Genomic DNA, 20,742 nt, shown 5'->3' with positions numbered 1-20,742 from the left:
TTGAAATTTTTTGTAAAATTTTGTAGACACAGTTAGAATTATAATTGATTACATAATTGTTTTATAATTCTAGCATTGCATTAATTTGTTAACTGTCCATAGATATCACTTTTATAAATTTTCAAGCATAATAAAGAAAGTTAAAGCATTTTGAAACTGGGGAATTGGAGGTATAAAATCTTTGTTTTGTGCTACCTCAACATTACCTTCATATTTGTTTATGGTATTTCAGAACTTATACGAATATAAATTTTTCAGAATGATGGCTGATAAAAATATGGTCAGCTTGATAACTGAATTAGAACGTCGATATTTAGAATGCAGCATATGTACAGAAGTGTTTGATGAAGATGGACGTACACCAAGACTGCTTCCGTGCCATCATTCGTTTTGCTCAGAATGTATAAAAAGGCTCGGTCGAAGAAAGGATACACTTAAATGTCCGTCTTGTAACGCTGTGCATAAGGTGGAGAGTCCTATAGATTTTCCAAAAGATAACACAAGAAGGGATTTAACGTCATTTTTGCAGACTCACTCATATCGTAATGCCTTCAAAAAATGCTGCAAATGTGGTCGTACTGTGGATGTTACTCATACATGTCAACAGTGTAAGATGGATTTTTGTGAAATATGTCGGCAACAACACATAACAGAAAACAAATCGCACAGCTTAATTGTTAACAATTCTGAGACATTCCAGGAGAAAGAAGACAATTTTGATATTTGTCAGATTCCTAATCATGACCGGGCGAAATTGAAATATTTCTGTAATTCTGCAAATTGTCAAAGTGTTCTGTGTCCTTCATGTGCACTCGAGGATCATCGGGAAATCAGTAAACATGCTCTGGAAGACATTGAAGAAGTTTTCAAAAAGAGAAAACAAGATTTGGGTATTGACGTTGAATCCCTTCGAACGCAAATATTACGTGTCAAATATAAACTACAAAAGGTCCAAAAGACTACTGGTACTCTCCAAGACGAAGGGGATAAGTTCCACAGAAACTTGTACCCAATATATGATAGAAATATCAAAAGACCTCTTGATCAATATGATATTGCTTTCCAAAGAATAGAATCAAAATTAGTTACAAGAAAAGATTACTTATGTAAATTTCTTAAAAATGCAAGTGAATGTTGTAGTCTTTCTGAACAATTAATTAACTGCAATAGTATTAGCTCCTTTTTGAACGTCCATCCAACAGTAGATGGTCAATTGAAACTGTACTTAAATACCCAAGTTGACTCAACTGAAGACGAAATTGATTTGGAGGTGAACAAATTTGTTGACGATAGTCTTCGATTGTTCGAGAGAAGCATACAGAGTCAGGAAAACCACGAGAGAGATGACGATGAGATACTGTTAGTGAATCAGGTTATAGGTAAGTACAAATATATTTACTTTAATTTGATTTAAAAGATGCACTGTAAGATAAGCAGTATAATGGAATCTGTATACAACTAGAAGGAACATTTTTTTATGATCTCTCATCAAAATATCCAGTTCAATCTTTCATGTTTCAGACCAGGTGTGGTTTTAAATATGTTGACCTTTTCATCTATTAGTTCTGGCATTGTTTCCTTTATCAAATTTTACTTTCCTATTTTCATAAACCAAATGTGAACACTTTTCATCATTCTCATGCCAGGTAGCAGGAGATCTAAGCAGTAAGACCCATCCTTATTTTGTCGACATTTCTTGTTCAAGACTTTTGTTTTCAATATAGAATTTTGTACCTCTTCATATGGAGAATGATTCATAACATTTTCAAAATATAAGTTTTCAAGTTTGAGAGTAAAGTATTTTCCTCCTTGGATTTATCGATGCTGTAAAAAAATAATTGTTTGCCAGACGCAAAACTTATTTTCAATATATAAAAAAATTATTGAACATTGAATGAGAACAAAACCAAAACCAGTCATATCACCTGACAGATGATATTTAAAAGTGGTATCCTTAATGCATGGTTTAATCATTTGTATATAATATGCATTTCTACATAACTGAGAGTTAAATGTCCACTTCCTTTTGCTCGTTTTTCCAAACAAGCTGAGGAGGTGAAAATAAATGCAAAGTAATCACCTCTTTTGCCTTATGTAATTTTAGTATTTTTGTTTTTTTCATAACTCAAAAAATGCTGTCTGAAATAAACAAAAATTAATCAAGACGACTTTGTACCTTATAATCTTTCACGTAAACGTTTTTGATTTTGAAAGGTTGTGATGAGTTTGAAAAAATGCTGCCTACCAATTCATTTAATTAGTGTTATTTTGAATTCGTGTTCTTTGGTATTTAGTCCATTTTTGTAATACTTACAGGGAATCACCAAGACATTCATTTGGAAAATACGATACACGCATATGGAAAAAATATCTTCCTACCTGTAGCAACTAGCACTAGTTATTTTATCATACAATTGATACGGATTATACTACATATACCCATTAAAATCATCATAAATATAGCAATAATGCCTGTCAAGCTTATTACTAATATCTATCACGAGTATCATGACAATTTACCTTTGAACCGAATGCAGTCAGTCGAATGGCAAATTGAACAAGCGAATCAAATTGAAAGACAGTGGCGCAATAGAAGGCGCAATAGAAGGCGCACCAAACGTGCTTACAATCGACAGTACCATGACGATGAAAACAACCAAGAATACTGTAACGATATTAAAACAATAACAGCATGGCCCTTTCTGTTGCTTTTAATTGTGTTCCTGGTTATACCAGAAATAGCACTTATACCACTTGGTATACGAGAACATGGTAAACGTAAGTATATATTATATATACAATACGGATCTGCATGATTGAATTATGTATCATAAAATATTACATATTAATTTGCTTTCACTCACCTACTGAACAAAACTAATCCGTTTCAAATGCTCGCTCGGACATAATATGTGAGTGATAACATACAAGATTATTTTTGGTTAAAAAATCTATACATCTGTAAAAGTGATTCAAAATATACAGAAGGAGTATTCAAACTCATAAAACGAACAGACAATTTTATGACAAAAACTGAAAAACTTTGGACATTTAATATATATGATACACTTAGGAGGGATAGCATTTCCATTACTTGCAACTGCATGTTTATATAAAATTGAAATTGTCTTTATTAATTATAAGCATGGTATTCTTGATTTTATTGTCGAAAACACCATTTACTTTGCTCCGCTGGGCGTCGTAAGGTAAACTCAATTTTAGATAGTCAAATCTAAGAGTTGCAGAGGTTATGCTTAAAATACAGCACGGTTATCTCCTACATATTAACGTATGTCTTGTGAACATTCACCTGATGATATTTGGTAGATTTATGATTTTCTTTTAATTTTTCAGCTAAAAAAGAAAGAAGTGGCCTGCTGATACCTTTTATTATTATTTTAAACTTAACTTGTTTATATATGTGAGATTACTTATATTATATATGCTACTATTTTCTATTATAGTCACGGAACTGAAGTTTGACACTCAAGTGGGAAGCCAGTTTACATGTAGATCAGCTGATAATCAGACTGTAGCTACTGTGCCATCAGAACATATGTTGTGTGGTTCGAGAAGAAGGCTCTTTAAATTTCAAGGTGGTTTTTCAAACTCGTCTTTTTCTCCAAAAAAAGAAAGTTCAATAGAATTTTCGATAAGATTTCATGAACCAATTTTGCAACTACAGGAACACGGTGAAGTACTTATTTTTGAATTCGGACTAACAAATGACACCATCAGCACTAAGCTATTATTTCCATCAATTTTGTCTGTCAGAGCATTTATCTCTCAACATAAGTCTAACATCTATCTTTTGATTGGCAATACAGTTTTGCTTAATAGTACAATCATAATTAAATGTGAAACCAGACCATATTGTTTTGAAGCGAGATTTATGCTTACCTATCGACCATTTCATTCATCAGTTTTATTCCTATCCAGATCTAAAAAAAATAATGCTACGACCATTCTGCATACAGTTAAGAATGTGAACTTTATACATCCATTGAAGCCGGTCTTCGCTGTGTATAATTCTGATTTAATAACCGTTTCAATAACGATGGAAACAAATGGGGTTGTATTTGATCGTAACACATTGCATCAAGATTTATACATTTCTGACGACAATAGAACAGTGTCTAATGCAAAGCTCAGTGACACATTTCAAAGCAATAGTTCTAGAACTCCGGTTATTTTTACACGTCCTAAAAAGTTTGTAAACTCAAATGCGATCCAAACAAAGATTGACATTCTTTTCGAGACAAATGATGGTGATATTTTTTTTAAGATCGGGATTGTGCAACAAAAAGATGGATTTCGAAAAGTAATACCCCTTTTACAATGTTCGAAGAATATTGAGACAAGGGACAGTGTGTATAGAACAACTTGCTCTTGTCTTTCAAACGCTGATACAAATAAGATTTTTTTAGGAAACCAACTCAGCTTGTTTTTACATTACAACAAAAATGGTATTATTGAAATGTACATACTTAATTTTTTTTGGGGATACAGCTATCTAAGTTTTCAATTTGAGCCGTTCAACAAACTGGCTCCTACATTTTTTATTGAAAAAATTAATGCAAAGGATATAATTGTATCTTCTATCAAACATACGGAACTCATCAACGTGAACAGAATAATTTTCGGACTACATTTACTTTTGTTAACTGTTCCAAATTGAAACGACTAAAGTAGATACATATATTTGATTGTTAAATTATACAATTAATTGAAATGATTAGTCTTGACATTCTCTAGACAATGTATGGATGATAAAAATTATTGAGTATAATAATAAATTTATGGAAAGAACCGTAAACAGAGATACTACATACATGTTTCCAAAAATTCTATATAAGATTGAATAATTACTTACATGTATATCAACTAAAACATGTACATTTCGAATCAACCTTTGGAACCTAGTAATTATACGTGTTAAGTGAAGTAAAGAAATATCTTTTGAATTATTTGGTAGGTCCGAATCCGGTTCACTTACATCATTAGGAACGCTTCAATCGAAACTTTTAAAATCTTGCAACTGGAAAGGTCATTAAAAGCAAAACTTATGAATATTCGAATAGTTTTTCAACAGAATGTTCACTATCTGTTTTTGCAATAATTGTATACCTTATAAAAACAAGCGTTTTAAAAAATGAAAAAAAATTTTCTTTACAACAAATTGTTTAAGAAAACAATTTTTGATCAAAAGATGTCAATTTTGCTCTTCTGATGAACTGTTTCTAACTGTTTTTTATTATTTTGACACTTGTTTTATATCTCTTGTACGATTTGAAAAATGTTAGTGAAAAGTTTCCCAGACTTTACAATCAATATAAGTATGTAACAACCAGTGACGTAAACCAGAGACAGCTGACAGGTCACACAAAATTGTTGCTGATTTTTTGGCATTAGATAGAAAAATTAATAATTGTAATTAAGGGAGTAATGATGTTATAACATTATTTTTTTAAAGTATCAAACTTGATACATTGTTGGTTTCAAGATGACAAACTGTGTAGATTCTTGCAATGTGCATACTTGTTGGATTTTGTTTATGAATAAAAAGTGTACACACCAACTTTTAAATATTAACTATATTTTCTCTATTTTTTGTTTATATGACGAATATGACGGTTAGACCGACTGTGAATTGATGACGCCTTTTGGTATTTTGTTCATCCAACATTCATGTATTTATTTTTCAGGTTTCTGTTATGGCTTGGTTTGGATAATCTGTTATGTCAAATCGTTTGTAGTCCCATATATTTATAAAATTGACTTTCCACTGTCATGCTTATTGTCTGGAGAAGTATTGGAAAAATAATCGTATAAAAGATAGAGATTTTATATTAATTACTTATGTATAAAGCTCGAAATTTTAATATATTAGTTACATATGTATAAATTTCAAGATTTAATTAAGTTACGTATATATAACGTTCAAGATTTTATATTAGTTACGTATGAGCCTCACTGATTCTGATATCCAGTGGTGTCTTTAATTGATTGAAAATGTTCGTTGTAGTTCCGAGGTTTGCATCTTGTGTCGACTATTGTATTTTTTTTATTGTGCGTTTCTCTCGGATGAATATTTTTGTGTACTAGTATTTCGGTCACGTAGGGCTATCATACTAGCAATATGTTATTCCCTATTTTTGGGCATTATGCTTACTGGTATGTGCGTCCGTTTGTTTTTTCGTCCGTCTGTTCGTCCGTCCGTTCGTTCGTTCGTTCGTTCGTACCGCTTTATGTTAAAGTTTTTGGTCAAGGTAGTTTTTGATGAAGTTGAGGTCTAATCAACTTCTAACCTGTTCCCAAAGATATGATCTTTCTAATTTGAATTCCAAATTAGAGTTTTGACTCCATGGAACTTATAAAATGATAGTGCGAGTGGAGCATCCGTGTACGATGGACACGTTTTTGTTTTACCATGTCATAAAGCTGGATGTTTGGATTGACATTAAAATAGGTTCAAGCCACCACTTGTTCATTTACCGAGTTAGAAATATGGTAGTTGTTATCAAAAAGTCGTTTCTATGTGTGTTGGCGTCTGTTTTTGTTGCAATTATGTGTTCCTGTGATTCAATTGTTTTCCTCTTATAGTTGATGTGTTTCCCTGTGTTTTGGTTTGTTACCCATGTTTGTTTTCTGTCAATCGATTGATGACTTTTTAAACATCGGTATACTATTGTTGACTTCATTCAAATTTGTTCTAATTTAAAATTCTTGGGCAGTGTGAGAACTAAATTTCTCATCACTAGTGAAATCAAGTTGTCTCGATTTCTTCTGAAATTTCGTATTGTGACGTACCGAAAAAAAATTACCATGCCATCCATATCTTTGAAAAGAAATGATTAGAGAAACAGATTTCACTGCTATAACTCGTGTATTACGATATGTCTCTACTATCAACAGTTCCGTTTTATTCAATACAAAGCTCGACAAGCCTCAAGCTTAAATAATAAAATTTAACTGTCTCCACTGGAGAAATATCTGGATACACTTGTTTCAGTGTTTACATCTATATATTTTGTATATTACTTGGTGTTTTCAACGTTGATTCTTCTGCTGCCTTTACGAATAAATAAACTCATCAAAGATACCAGGATTCAATTTTATATTTACGCCAGACGCGCGTTTCGTCAAAAAAAATCCTTAACAGCGACAAATACAGTACGAAGTTGGAGAGCATTGAGGGCTAAATTTCATAAATGTTATAAGCTGTTAGTATATAGATATTAGAACAAGAGAATGCAAAGAAATAAGGAAAAGTGGATCTCCTTGTTTTTATGTGTAGGCGATAAAAAATTTGGCGCGAAAGGATTTTTCAAAATAGTAAATTGTTCTTACATTTAGCTTTGGCACGTTTCAATAACTAAACATGATCTTAATTTTACTATTTGAAAAAAATGCTTTTTACCGTATTCTTATCATTATCTGTAAAACTATGTTAACGCGAAACTATTTTCTTTATTGGCCTCATAAAACCAATTGTACATGTTGATTATACCTACAATTGATAATTTGACGTAAAGATAACGCGAAACTGTATTCTTTATTGACCCCATAAAACAAATTGTAACAAAATACATCATGCGGTTAATGGTAGTGTGTTTCAATAAAATTGAGAATGGAATAAAATGAACGGTACCAATTTTCTTGCACCAGATGCGCATTTCGACAATACATGTCTCTTCAGTGATGCTCGTGGCCAAAATTTTTGAAATCCAAAGCTTATATAAAAGATGAAGAGCTATAATGCAAAAGGTCCAAAAAGTATAGCCAAATCCGTGAAAGAAATCAGAGCTTTGCATGAGGGAGATACATTCCTTAATTTATAATGATTTCTAATATTTTGTAACAGCAAATTTTAATAACACAAAAAATCCTTATTTTCATGCCAGTACCGGAGTACTGGCTACTGGGCTGGTGATACCCTCGGGGACTAATAGTCCACCAGCAGAGGCATCTACCCAGTGGTAGTAATAAAATGAACGGTACCAATTTTCTTGCACCAGATGCGCATTTCGACAATACATGTCTCTTCAGTGATGCTCGTGGCCAAAATTTTTGAAATCCAAAGCTTATATAAAAGATGAAGAGCTATAATGCAAAAGGTCCAAAACGTAAAGCCAAATCCGTGAAAGGAATCAGAGCTTTGCATGAGGGAGATACATTCTTTAATTTATAATGATTTCTAATATTTTGTAACAGCAAATTTTAATAACACAAAAAATCCTTATTTTCATGCCAGTACCGAAGTACTGGCTACTGGGCTGGTGATACCCTCGGGGACTAATAGTCCACCAGCAGAGGCATCTACCCAGTGGTAGTAATAAAATGAACGGTACCAATTTTCTTGCACCAGATGCGCATTTCGACAATACATGTCTCTTCAGTGATGCTCGTGGCCAACATTTTTGAAATCCAAAGCTTATATAAAAGATGAAGAGCTATAATGCAAAAGGTCCAAAACGTATAGCCAAATCCGTGAAAGGAATCAGAGCTTTGCATGAGGGAGATACATTCCTTAATTTATAATGATTTCTAATATTTTGTAACAGCAAATTTTAATAACACAAAAAATCCTTATTTTCATGCGAGTACCGAAGTACTGGCTACTGGGCTGGTGATACCCTCGGGGACTAATAGTCCACCAGCAGAGGCATCTACCCAGTGGTAGTAATAAAATGAACGGTATCAATTTTCTTGCACCAGATGCGCATTTCGACAATACATGTCTCTTCAGTGATGCTCGTGGCCAAAATTTTTGAAATCCAAAGCTTATATAAAAGATGAAGAGCTATAATGCAAAAGGTCCAAAAAGTATAGCCAAATCCGTGAAAGGAATCAGAGCTTTGCATGAGGGAAATACATTCCTTAATTTATAATGATTTCTTATATTTTGTAACAGCAAATTTTAATAACACAAAAAATCCTTATTTTCATGCCAGTACCGAAGTACTGGCTACTGGGCTGGTGATACCCTCGGAGACTTAATAGTCCACCAGCAGAGGCATCTACCCAGTGGTAGTAATAAAATGAACGGCACCAATTTTCTTGCACCAGATGCGCATTTTGACAATACATGTTTCTTCAGTGATGCTCGTGGCCAAAATTTTTGAAATCCAAAGCTTATATAAAAGATGAAGAGCTATAATGCAAAAGGTCCAAAAAGTATAGCCAAATCCGTGAAAGGAATCAGAGCTTTGCATGAGGGAGATACATTCCTTAATTTATAATGATTTCTAATATTTTGTAACAGCAAATTTTAATAACACAAAAAATCCTTATTTTCATGCCAGTACCGAAGTACTGGCTACTGGGCTGGTGATACCCTCGGGGAATAATAGTCCACCAGCAGAGGAATGTGTCAAAGAGACAACAATCCGACCATAGAAAAAACAACTTCAGAAATATTCAAGTATTTATATGACCAATGTTATTATATAAGGAATAAAAAACGTTGCAAACAAAAGGAATGTTAACATATGAGACTGTAATCTAGCATGTTCTCTGACCTCTGATAAATCGAAAACAATTAAGATGCAATTGGAGTTGAAAATCGATCAATTTTATGATTTTTCTTAGTCGTGAAAAAAATACAAAACAATAGCATCCCCTTTAGTATATGAACTCTCGTAACTATGCTATTCAAAGGAGGGTCGAAAGATTACAACGTGACAGACTAAATAAAGTGACAACGCCATATGGCTTAAACCGAAAAAGAGCAACAGACAAATAATAGTACACAAGACACAACATAGAAATAGAAAACTAAGGACTAAGCAACACGAACTCCACCATTAACTTGGGGTTATCTGAGGAGCTCCGGAAGGGTAAGCCAATCCTGTTCCACATGTGACACCCGTTGTGTTACTTATGTTATTAAAAAACGGTAAATTGTCTAATTCGGTAGGTCACATTCGTGAAAGGAGAAGGAGATTGTAGTTTCGACATAAGGAACATATCAGATATCATCTGTAAAACGGTTATTCCATAACAGTCAACGTTGCTATAATTATACTTAAACTTGTTATCAAAAACGTACATTACCTCATGTTTTGGTGCGATCATTAATTGAAAATTCCGCCAAAATAACATTAAAGAGGAAGTAAAACTTAGCTATTCAATTTAATTATTCAATCATAGCGTAGTCAAAATATGTCGTGTACACAAATCAAATCGATTTTGAGATAAGATACTAATACTTAAAGAAATACATAGCAACTATAGGTAAGATGTTGTTTATCTGTAAAAAAAGCTTGATGATAATTGTAATGCATATGAGTTCTTCGTTCCCATTGAAAATACACATACAGGACACAAAATAATTCATTGTTGGAAACACCCTTGACAATCATGTATTTAAACTTCTAACGACAACATTCATGTGATGTCAACATTCGTGTGATGTAAACAGAAAGAGAGAGAATTTAGTGTATCACTAAATATAGATCTATTGTTAAAGAAATGTTTTTTCTTCTTCAAGGTCTACACAGGTAGCATGTGAGGTGAATACACTTTTATTGTCAGAATTACCAAAGGTTAATTTTTTTCATTACACCTATGTATAATTTCTGTCTTTTTAAAACCCATAAAAGAACTATGTCACTGTATCAAGCGTATGCAAGTACAACTGCACCTCAAATGCAATTCATTTAAAGTTTATTCCCGGATAAAGTACATCGATGGTGTCGCGAGAATCTGTGCCATTTATATTATATCAATAATTAAGAAGATTACATGTCCCTCGAAAGCGGTGCCAGTATAATTTGTATTCAGTTCACTTACTTTAAGAAACAATGCAGTAAATGATAAAACTAAACAAACCACATACTAGTTCATAGTTTAAAGAACAATGATTGCATTGACTGAAAAATACAATAAGGATATTTTTTAACCTTATTGCATCTGTTTTGTTGTATTCTTTTATTATCATTTGCACATAGGTCAATAGTGGGACTAACAATACTGTTTAATTCAAACTCTTTGATATATTCAGAATAATATGGCTAGGCTTTAAAATAAGACAAATTCAACTTGTGCTTCCTATTCTCTCAATATTAATAAATATTTGTTCTGCCGATTTGTTTCATGTATTGATCTAATTGAATCACAGCAGTTATCCGTACAAATTTCATAACAAAAGCCGAACATATCAACAAAAACAAAATATAGATAATAGCTAAACGTGAATTTTAATTTTTATCCTGTTTTTGCACATCATCAACACAGATATTTCCTTTGCGTTATTACTTAATTGAACAAACTCGAATGTGTTCCAAGATTTTTTTTAATTATCACTACAAATCAGTAAAAGTCTAAAATTGCCTATATCTGTACTCGCCTGTACTTATTTTTACTCGACCAGTCTGAATGGGTCTGAATTGTACTCGAAATTACTCGTCCCCAGTCTTAACAATACTCGACAGTACTGATTTTTACTTGACCCTTATCGTTGCCATTGAAAATGGTATGAACCCCTTTGTTGTTCAAGGTTTAACTATACATTTACTAAATTGTATCATCGGTACAAGGACATCATTCGTAAATATATCTCAACATTTAGACATCATATACGTTCAGGTGCTTCAAATTAAATCTTTTATGGTTATATTCTTTACAAAACACAAAAATGTCAGAACTGTGGCTTGATTATTATTCGATGTATACCAATTTTCGTGGATTTCGTGTGGTGAACCACGAATTTGCATGTTCAACGAATTGCAAATTCTTTGTAGGCTTTGTATGCAGAGATTGGCAAAACCACGAAATCAAATATCCACGAAAGTGCAAGTTTTCCTCAATCCACGAAAATTGATACCCACGAAAAAGAAATTAATCCACAGTATTCACATCAAAAGCTAACAAAACCTTTAAAAGACTTATTAAGAAGGGATATAGTTAGGATACTGATATCCGGTCATGAAAGATTGCATATTTTGGCTTTAATATTGATTCACTTATAGGGTCTTTGCATCGGAATTAAAGATATTTATTCTAAAACCAGTTGTAGGCATGACACGGTTGATGTTCTTCTCGTATATTTTATAATGATATAATACTAGTCCCCTATAGGGAGGAATTGTGCTTGATATTCATATGATGAGGACATAATCTTTCAATCAGTTAAATTGAGGTCTGGAGCAGGCATGCCAGTAACTGCTAGTAGTTCTTTGTAAATTCATGTGTTATTGCCTTTTTGTTTAGTTTCTTCATTTACCTTTCCGGACATCGGACTCGGACTTCTCTTAGACTGAGTTTTACTGTGCGTTTTGTTGTGCGTTTATTTTTCTACATTGGCTAGAGGTAAAGGGGAGGGTATGGATATATAAAACAACATGCTTAACCCCGCTGCAATGTCAGGAGCCTCTGGCCTTTGTTAGTCTTGTATGAATTTTATTTAGTTTCTTAGTGAATAATTTGGAGTTTATTATGATGTCCATCATCATTGAAGTAGTTACATATTTGTTTAGGGGCCAGCTGAACGACTCCTCCGGTTGCGGGAGTTTCTCGCTTCATTGAAGACCCATTGACACATACTCTTGTTCTGGATATCTTATAAAGCTTTACTGTTATAACGTAATTTTTTATTTTTATTAAAAAGAAATGAAATACTGTGATTCTTTCAGAATGAAGTAAGTTGGTTACGAAAAATGCTGTGAATCTAATAACTGAATTGGAACGTCGATATTTGGAGTGAAACATATGCGCAATTTGTTTGACGAAGATAAGCGTTTACCCAGGGAATCATTCATTTTGTTAAGAATGTTTAAACAAGCTCGGTCTACAGAAGGACACCATTAATTGTCCGACCTGTAACACTGTTCATTAACTGAAGACAAATGTACATTTAGGTTTTCAAAGGATATCACCAGACGGGATTTATAATAGTTTTTGCAGGCTCACTTCAATCTAAATTCTTTCAAACAATTTTACCTATGTGGAAATACCGCTGATCTAACCGACAAATGTCAACAGCGTAAAATCAATCTCTGTGAGATTTGTCGCTGTCTACACGAAACAGAATATAAGATGCAAAGCGCAATTATAAACACATATGAGACATTCCGAGAAGAAGATCTTGATGTATGTCTGAATCCTCAACATGAAAGGGCAAAACTTAAACATTTCTGTAACTCTCCGAATTGTCAAAGTTTACTTTGCCCTTCGTGTGTTGTAGCTGAACATAGAGACCCGAGTAATCATGAACTTGAAGACATCGAAGAAACTTTCAAAAAGAAGAAAATAAAATTAGGAAAATACATTAAATCTCTTCGAAGACGTATATCACAAGTCGAATCGACAATGCTCAACGTTCAAGACAGTACGTTACAAGATGAAAAGACGGCATTTCTTAGAAATGTGGATGCAATTTTCAACAGGGGTATTAAAATTTTAGAAAACAAAAGACAAAAACTTGTAGATAGATACAACGTTGCCTGTAAACAGAAAGAATCAAAAGATAGATTAAGAAAAGATAGTTTAGACAATTTTCTGAAAAATGCCACAGAATATTGTAACCGTTCTGAACAACTGATCAACCGTAATAGTATGAGATCGCTTCTGAACGTCCATCAGTCGGTAGAGGCTCATTTGAACATGTACTTAGATATGCCAGTTGCAGATTTAACACGTGGAGAAAATGATTTTGAGGAGAAGATAGAATTTGATCTCTCTGATCTGTTCGACATAAAGGTTGAAAATATGGAATACGCGTCTGAAAAGGAAGATAACGAACTGTTGATCAAACTGACTAAAGGTAGTTTTTTTTTTAATATGTTTGTTTTATAGTCATCAACTTGCAGATAACTTATCATTTCATCTTATTAACACAAATTTCCTTTATCAAAATATATAGAAGAAGATGTGGTATTAGTGTCAATGTAAAAGTAAACCATTATAGATCAAATCACGGTCTTCAACGCCGAACCATGGCTCACACCAAACAATAAGCTATAAAGGGCCAATAAAATGACTAGTGTGAAGCCAACGGTCTATATAAAAAAAGAGAAAACTTATGAACCACATCAACAAACGACAACAAATGAACATCAGAACCTTAGACTTAGGATCGGTGCAAACAAATGCAGCGGGGTTTAGCGTTTTAAATGGCATGTGTTACAGTTACAGTGGAGGTAATAACATAAAATGATATTTTCGCGACGTCAAACTGTGACATATCGGGAAAAGATGCATTTTTCGACTGATTTTTATTATTCAAACTGAATTTTATTATTCAAACTGATTTTTGTTATTCAAACTGATTTAACTTTTGAACGAGTTCACGGATCCCTCCCTTTTAAAATGGCATTCGGTTTGATTACGTATGAAGATTATTTGTACTAAATTTTATGAAAAAAGTCAATGATGCAATTCTTTAAATTTGATAAATATACAACAAAATATGACGTGTTTTTCTACATTCATGTACAAGAGAAAGTTTGAGTTATTCCTAAAAAAATTTTTTATAAATTTATAGGCTACTTAAAAAGAGAATAATATAACAAAAAACAGCTTGTGTTTATCTTTTAAAGCAAAAAAGTTATGCATTTCTGTTGGGAGGAAAATATCTGCAATTTCGATTTAATTTTACTGAAAAAGTAGCACATGAAGGTATAATTTTTATTACATATTTCATTTAAGCAGGTTAAAAAAAGCCTATAAATCTTAAAGTAAACAAAATCTCACCGTCAGTTATAAACTGTTGGATATGCCCTTAAAATGTACCAACCAGGGTTTCCGCTGGCGTTTCCGCTAGCGAAAAAATAACAAATTGTGGCGATTAAAATTTGTCATTTGCGAAAAAATTTGGTGAAAGAAATATATGTTTAACGGTTTATTTTCATCCATCCTGTTCATTTACCTTTTTTCGGGTTTCTCGGACTTTTATACCTGACCAGACAATACTCGGAATTCACCTTGAATTCGTTTAGATTTTGACAGAAAATCAATAATCAGCTGATTGCATTTTATAGCTATCGACATCAATTAATAAAGGTGTTGATTGTATTGTTTGAAAAAAATGATATGGTTGAATGGTGTCCGACACATGTCACATAATGGATTTATTAACCACTTTGTGACGCACTTGTTCGAAGAAAACTTTTGACGTCTCCTCTCCTTCTTTTATAAACAATAGTCCAGAAAAGAAAACTGTTGTTATGACAATATAAAACTTTATCCTTTGAATTTGATATAGATGATTGATTTGAGAGAGTACTTTAAAGTCGTCTTAGCGACACGTGTTTCAAGAATAGTTTTTCGTTTCAACTTTTTCATTTACGATAGTCTTGAAAAGAAAACTGTCGTTATGAAGAAATCTATGCAAAAGGTTGGGAACTACCCCTCGAATGAGAGTAACCCTTAATTTAATGACTACCCCTTAAATGAGGGATCAATTTCAAGTGATTAAAGCTTTTGTTTTGTTGTAAAAAAAACACTTCTTAGTACAAAAGCTGAAAAGGGCATAATTGTCTTTTGAAGAAAGAATTTTCCCAAAGAACTGTACATCTTTCTGGTATTATAAGGTCAAATCATATCCAAGAATTTTGTTATATTCCGGGACCTGGAGAAAAAAAGGAAAATTTTAAACGAAAAATATATGTATGTTACTTGGCGAAAAATATATTGTTTTGGCGAAAAAGGTGGCGAAAGAAATATTTGATCCAGGGGAAACCAACCTTAATTCACCTTTATCAGAAACAATAGTGTAACATCACAAAATAGAAAGACACTATAAAATATCAATTGAAATTGCCTAACTCAATCAAAAAGACATTAACAAAAATGAACATACACTGAACAACTTGATTTGATCTATGAATTAATGAAAGTACAAAATCAATAAAAAGGGTGAGGGGTGTAATTAGATAAAACAACAGTAGTATACCGCTGTGAGATGTTAAACAATTTCAAAAATCAACAATAACCTTGAATAGAAAGCCACTATATACAATAATATACACAGGTATTTGTTTTTGTTCATAGTACGAAGAGGTGAATATTTATAGTCATAATAAACACAAAGCTGATATATCGACTATCGACCAGATATAACCCTGAATAAGTAAAAATTAAATAACAAAAGAAAGCATTACAAATAGTATCAACAGGTCAGATTAACCAAAAAGTACGATTTGAGAGTACTCGCAGTTACTAACAGTTAAAAGCAAAACAAAACCCAATTATTAATAATAAAAAAATCAGGCATCAGAAACTAAAATCAATAGGGATTTAGTATTTTAACATCATGGACAGTTAAAGACAATCTGACTTTTGCAATGCCAATAATAAATGTATCGACAGGCTGTAGGATAGTTAGGAGTTTACTTCTTTGTTGAAAAAATGAACGTGTCTGTATACATCCCGCTGGGGAAAAAAATACACATTTAGTTATGTTTTAATTTGTTGATGACAAAATCGATATTTGAGCCAATGTTAACTATTTAAATATCTAATTACAACATTGGTAAGATAACCTTTACTTATGAGTTTGTTTACACGGATCACATAGTGATTTCCGCGCTTTTACTACAACATTACCGTAAAATAAAGGATATAAAATGCCGTTTTAAATACGTTCTAAAGGTACAGCCAAATTTACTAATAAAATCAATGGGTCTATATAGAATTTAGTAAATGTTTTAGAATATAAAAAAGAAGATGTGGTATGATTGCCAATGAAACAACTATCCACAAGAGACAAAAATAACAGACATTAACAACTATAGGTCACCGTACGGCCGCCAACATACCGCATAGTCAGCTATAAAAGGCCCCGATATGACAATGTAAATCAATTCAAACGAGAAAACTAACGGTAATATTTATATATAAAAAAAAATGAACGAAAAACAAATACGTAACACATAAACAAACGCAACCACTGAATTACATGCTCCTGACTTGGACAGGCGCTTACATGAATAATGTGGCGGGGTTAAATGCATATTTCATGAATCAACAAAGTCCGCCTCATATCGTATTTATTTTGAATCTTTGATACTCATCCTATATATACTGCAGGTAGATCAAATTAGATATTTGCTGTATTTGTTCTTTGGAAAAGACAATGCACTCGTTTGAAATTTTAATTTTCTTTAAATCAGTTTCAAATGAAGTAGTATCGCCTCAATCTCCGGCACAGAGATCACATATCCGTTCCGTTCAATACTTTGTAACACCTAACATTAAGTGCAATATTGCGGAGCATGTATGGAACGGATATAAACTCTGCGCCGGAGATTGGTATCGCCTCTGTGATACAACTTTAGATTGATACTAGATATACTTAAGATATGTGTTGTAATAATGAGAAGGAGAAATAAGAAGGGTGGTGTTATTCTTTCACTCTGTCTGTGTGACTTCATTGTAGGTACTTTTCATATTCAGTTTTGGTTTGATTTTGATGTTATTTTTTTTTTAACCTAAACGACATTTTGGTTGTAAAGTAATCGGCCGATCTGTCTAAAACAAATCAAGTGTGTTTGTTGGGTTCATGTTGTATAAGTTATCTAGCATTGGCGATTTAATCAAGTTGACAACAAAGTGCTCTCATTATTTTAGCAACAATTTCTCTTCTTATATTTACAGAGAACAAACAACAGAACTACTTGAGAAATACAATCAGCAGATTTAAAAAATATAATTTCAAAAAAGTAAAAACTGTCTTTAGCTATTCGATGCAATCTGTTTTACATGTGATCGCATTGATATTGGTGATTATAAAACTTCCTTTGAATCTGATACAACTTCTAAATAACGACAAAAAGAACCAAAACGATACACAGGTTGATGTGGAGCAACATAATGAAAGGCATGATGGAAACATACATCTAGATGTCAGACAGGTGGACAGGGGTAATTTGGGTCACAATGAACTTGTTGATGCTCAGACACACTCTGAGTTAGAGAAAATCCAAGGATACGTGATAAGATTTCGGGATATATCATGGCATATTATGATGCTTCTAATCATAGCCATGGTTATACGTGAAATAACACTGATACCATTTAGAATGTTAGGACATGGTAAATGTAAGTATGAAAATATTAACACCATCTAAAATAAAGAGATGCTTAAACAATATTTCATTTGGTATTACTCATAATTCATTACACTATTGTATTGCTTTAATAAGAGTTAATTGCAATGAGACAGCAACAAAACTACAAATGCAAAAGAAAAGAAATTTGAAGGTTAACACATTAAATCCGTAAAGAATTACAAAATGTTAATATTTTTTCTATTAGCTAAATTAAAAACAAAATTAAAACAATTAGCAAACATCTGCTACAAACACCAAATTCATTTACGTACAACAATGTTAAGTCAAAATATTCTTCTTAAAAGCAAATGACACTATATACACTTTATATCTTCATAATGTCATATCGTTCATTGCTGGTAATTTGGTTCTATTGATTGATTTTTTGTGTTTTAACGCCATTCTAAAGCACCGCTTGTGGAAGCCGGAGTGCCCGAAGAAATTCAGCGACCTTCGACAGGATAACTGACAAACATAGTCAATTAAGATTGTAGTCGACTGCACCTGCACGAGCGAGGTTCACACTTACAACCTCAGAGTTGAATCACCTGTGATTACAGTAGTAACTACTTAGACCACTCGACCACTGGAGCACCTAATTTGGTTCAATATGTCGGTGTTATCCAAAAACATGCTCGCATAAATATTTTCCTGTCATGAATTTGTAAAAAAATAAAAGTTGGTCACTGAGCACTTATAATGTATCTAACCAGGGATTTTGCTGATCAAATACAATACTTTCGGGAGTATATCTAGCATAAAATTTGAAATGAGTAATTAGCAACGTTGCGATATCTTTCATGACATTATAAATTTCGTCTTGCCAGTCGGTTTAAAAAATATGGCAGTTTTACTTGAAATTGCGTTTCTAATGCAGTCAATGTCTAGATGTTGATGTACACTTGTTATATTTTAAATCAAAGATATTCTTTGATAATTTTTGATGTTTTAGTTTTTTTCAGTACTATTCTATAAAATGGCCCTCTTTTAAAATAATAATAACATATTCTAACATAATTATATTATTTCCAGCTAACGAATTTGAGTTTGATACTCGAGATACAAATCAGTTTGCATGTCGATCAGCTGATAATCATACTTTGGCTACAAAACCTTCGGAAGATATGTCGTGTGGTTCAACTGGAAGACTATTTAAATATGGAGGTGTTTTTGCAAACACCACTTTTCCTCTTGAAGAAAGCAGTTCTATCGAATTTTCTATAAGATTTCAACCAATGGCTTTGCGATCACAAAACAATGTACAAGACAATGCTGAATATACAGTTTTTGAATTTGGATTAACAAATGACAGCATAAGCAAGGAGTTTTTGTATCCGTCAGTGTTTTCCGTCAGTGCTTTTAACTGTCCAAATTCTTTTGGTGTTTGTCTTAAAACTGATAATGGTATACTTCTTCCAGGAAAGGCCATATTTAAAAGTGAAACTAATTCTCTTTTTTATGAAGGGCGATTTATACTTGCATATCAACCTTCTGATTTTACAGTTTTAATTCAAGCTAAATTCCCAAAGAAAAATACTACTAAGGAGTTGCACAGCATTTCGTTCACCAAATTAATCAGTCCATTTAGGCCTGTTTTTGCTGCTTATAATTCAGACAAAATCACTGTTTCGATGACAATTGTAACAAATCATGTTGGGTTTGATCGTAAAACATTGCACCCAAATTTATACATTTCGGACGACAACAAAACAATTTCAAATACAAAGTTAAATGCCACACATCCGGGAAACAATTTAAAAATGTACCTATCAAATGAATTTTTGAATACTATGATTAGCATTGATTTTGACGAGTCAAATAGTGGCGACACACTCTTAAAGATTGGAATGAGAGAGAGAAATTTCGAACTTAGTAGAGATAGAAATAAGAAAGTTTCCTTAGGTTTAAGAGAGAAAGAGGAAGTTATTTTCAAAACAACTGAAATTTTAAAATTAACCAAGTGTAATGTGACATTTTTTTTTGGTTTTTACCGCACAATAAGTTACTGTCTATCAGATAATTCCAATGCAAATCGGATAGTTGTAGGAGACCATATAGACTTATTTTTATATTACAACATGTATGGTCTTGATAAACTGTACATATTAGATAATTTTTCGGGGTACAGATACTTTAACTTTCATTTCAATTCTAATTACATGCCTTGGTTTGTAATGGGTTTACCAGCTGGTTTAGGTCCAGACATTTATATTGAAAAAGTAAGGGCACAGGATATTGTTGTAGCTTCTAGTGAAATTAAAAATGAACTGAATTTTGAGAATAATCCAAAACTGTTTCTTGCTTTGCTTTTAGGAATTGTCTTAATCATATCTAAAATAATAATAGATTTCACACAAATAGAGTTTTAACCATGCACAGCCTTTGTTGATGAACATCATTGTAATATACTATCTTACTGCACTATACATTGTTGTAATTCACAATTTTACATGTTGAATAAACATATATGTTTTTTGTTTTGTTGTTTTAATTTTTAAATTACAAAGTCGAAATGTTATTAGAGTGTAACCTGCCTAATCCAACACCTGAGTATACCAACATCCTACTGTAACACATTTTCATGGTCCCAAAATATGCCTTTGCTTGCAGAAAAAAATCCTGAGTATTCCGACACCCAGCTGCTTAATCCAACATATTTGTCTGGTACCCTAGTGTGTTGGATTATATA

General features: G+C 32.5%; 2 protein-coding genes across 3 annotated transcripts; both read left to right on the top strand.

The window, feature by feature from the left end:
* The first annotated feature begins 262 nt into the window (after positions 1–262).
* LOC139484457 (uncharacterized) lies at positions 263–5,732 on the top strand. The gene is made up of 4 exons (XM_071268190.1): positions 263–1,379; positions 2,317–2,778; positions 3,465–3,697; positions 5,706–5,732. The coding sequence occupies exons 1-4, from the start codon at positions 263–265 to the stop codon at positions 5,730–5,732; spliced, it is 1,839 nt and encodes a 612-aa protein (XP_071124291.1).
* A 4,412-nt stretch (positions 5,733–10,144) lies between these two features.
* Positions 10,145–20,520, top strand: LOC139486435 (uncharacterized). 2 transcript variants are annotated; one of them, XM_071271312.1, is made up of 4 exons: positions 10,145–10,236; positions 12,636–13,765; positions 17,599–18,042; positions 19,086–20,520. In XM_071271312.1, the coding sequence occupies exons 2-4, from the start codon at positions 13,039–13,041 to the stop codon at positions 20,420–20,422; spliced, it is 2,508 nt and encodes an 835-aa protein (XP_071127413.1). In that variant the 5' UTR covers positions 10,145–10,236; positions 12,636–13,038; the 3' UTR covers positions 20,423–20,520. The 2 variants fall into 2 exon arrangements, with proteins under 2 accessions (XP_071127413.1, XP_071127414.1); XM_071271313.1 differs by lacking the exon at positions 10,145–10,236 and adding an exon at positions 10,402–10,547.
* Positions 20,521–20,742: the final 222 nt, after the last annotated feature.

The sequence above is a fragment of the Mytilus edulis genome, chromosome 8 (genome assembly GCF_963676685.1).
Source record: "Mytilus edulis chromosome 8, xbMytEdul2.2, whole genome shotgun sequence".
In the NCBI taxonomy this organism is placed as follows: Eukaryota; Metazoa; Mollusca; class Bivalvia; order Mytilida; family Mytilidae; genus Mytilus; species Mytilus edulis.
This window is presented reverse-complemented; position numbering and strand designations above follow the sequence as displayed.

Bases quoted from the DNA above. Each gene is read 5' to 3' on its own strand.
- LOC139484457 (XM_071268190.1), top strand. From the start codon at position 263: ATGGCTGATAAAAATATGGTCAGCTTGATAACTGAATTAGAACGTCGA. The intron at 2,779-3,464 runs GTAAGTATATAT...TTTCTATTATAG, and splicing joins TATACGAGAACATGGTAAAC to TCACGGAACTGAAGTTTGAC. The intron at 3,698-5,705 runs GTACTTATTTTT...TTTATTTTTCAG, and splicing joins AACTACAGGAACACGGTGAA to GTTTCTGTTATGGCTTGGTT.
- LOC139486435 (XM_071271312.1), top strand. From the start codon at position 13,039: ATGCAAAGCGCAATTATAAACACATATGAGACATTCCGAGAAGAAGAT. The intron at 13,766-17,598 runs GTAGTTTTTTTT...TTATATTTACAG, and splicing joins GTTGATCAAACTGACTAAAG to AGAACAAACAACAGAACTAC. The intron at 18,043-19,085 runs GTAAGTATGAAA...TATTATTTCCAG, and splicing joins AATGTTAGGACATGGTAAAT to CTAACGAATTTGAGTTTGAT.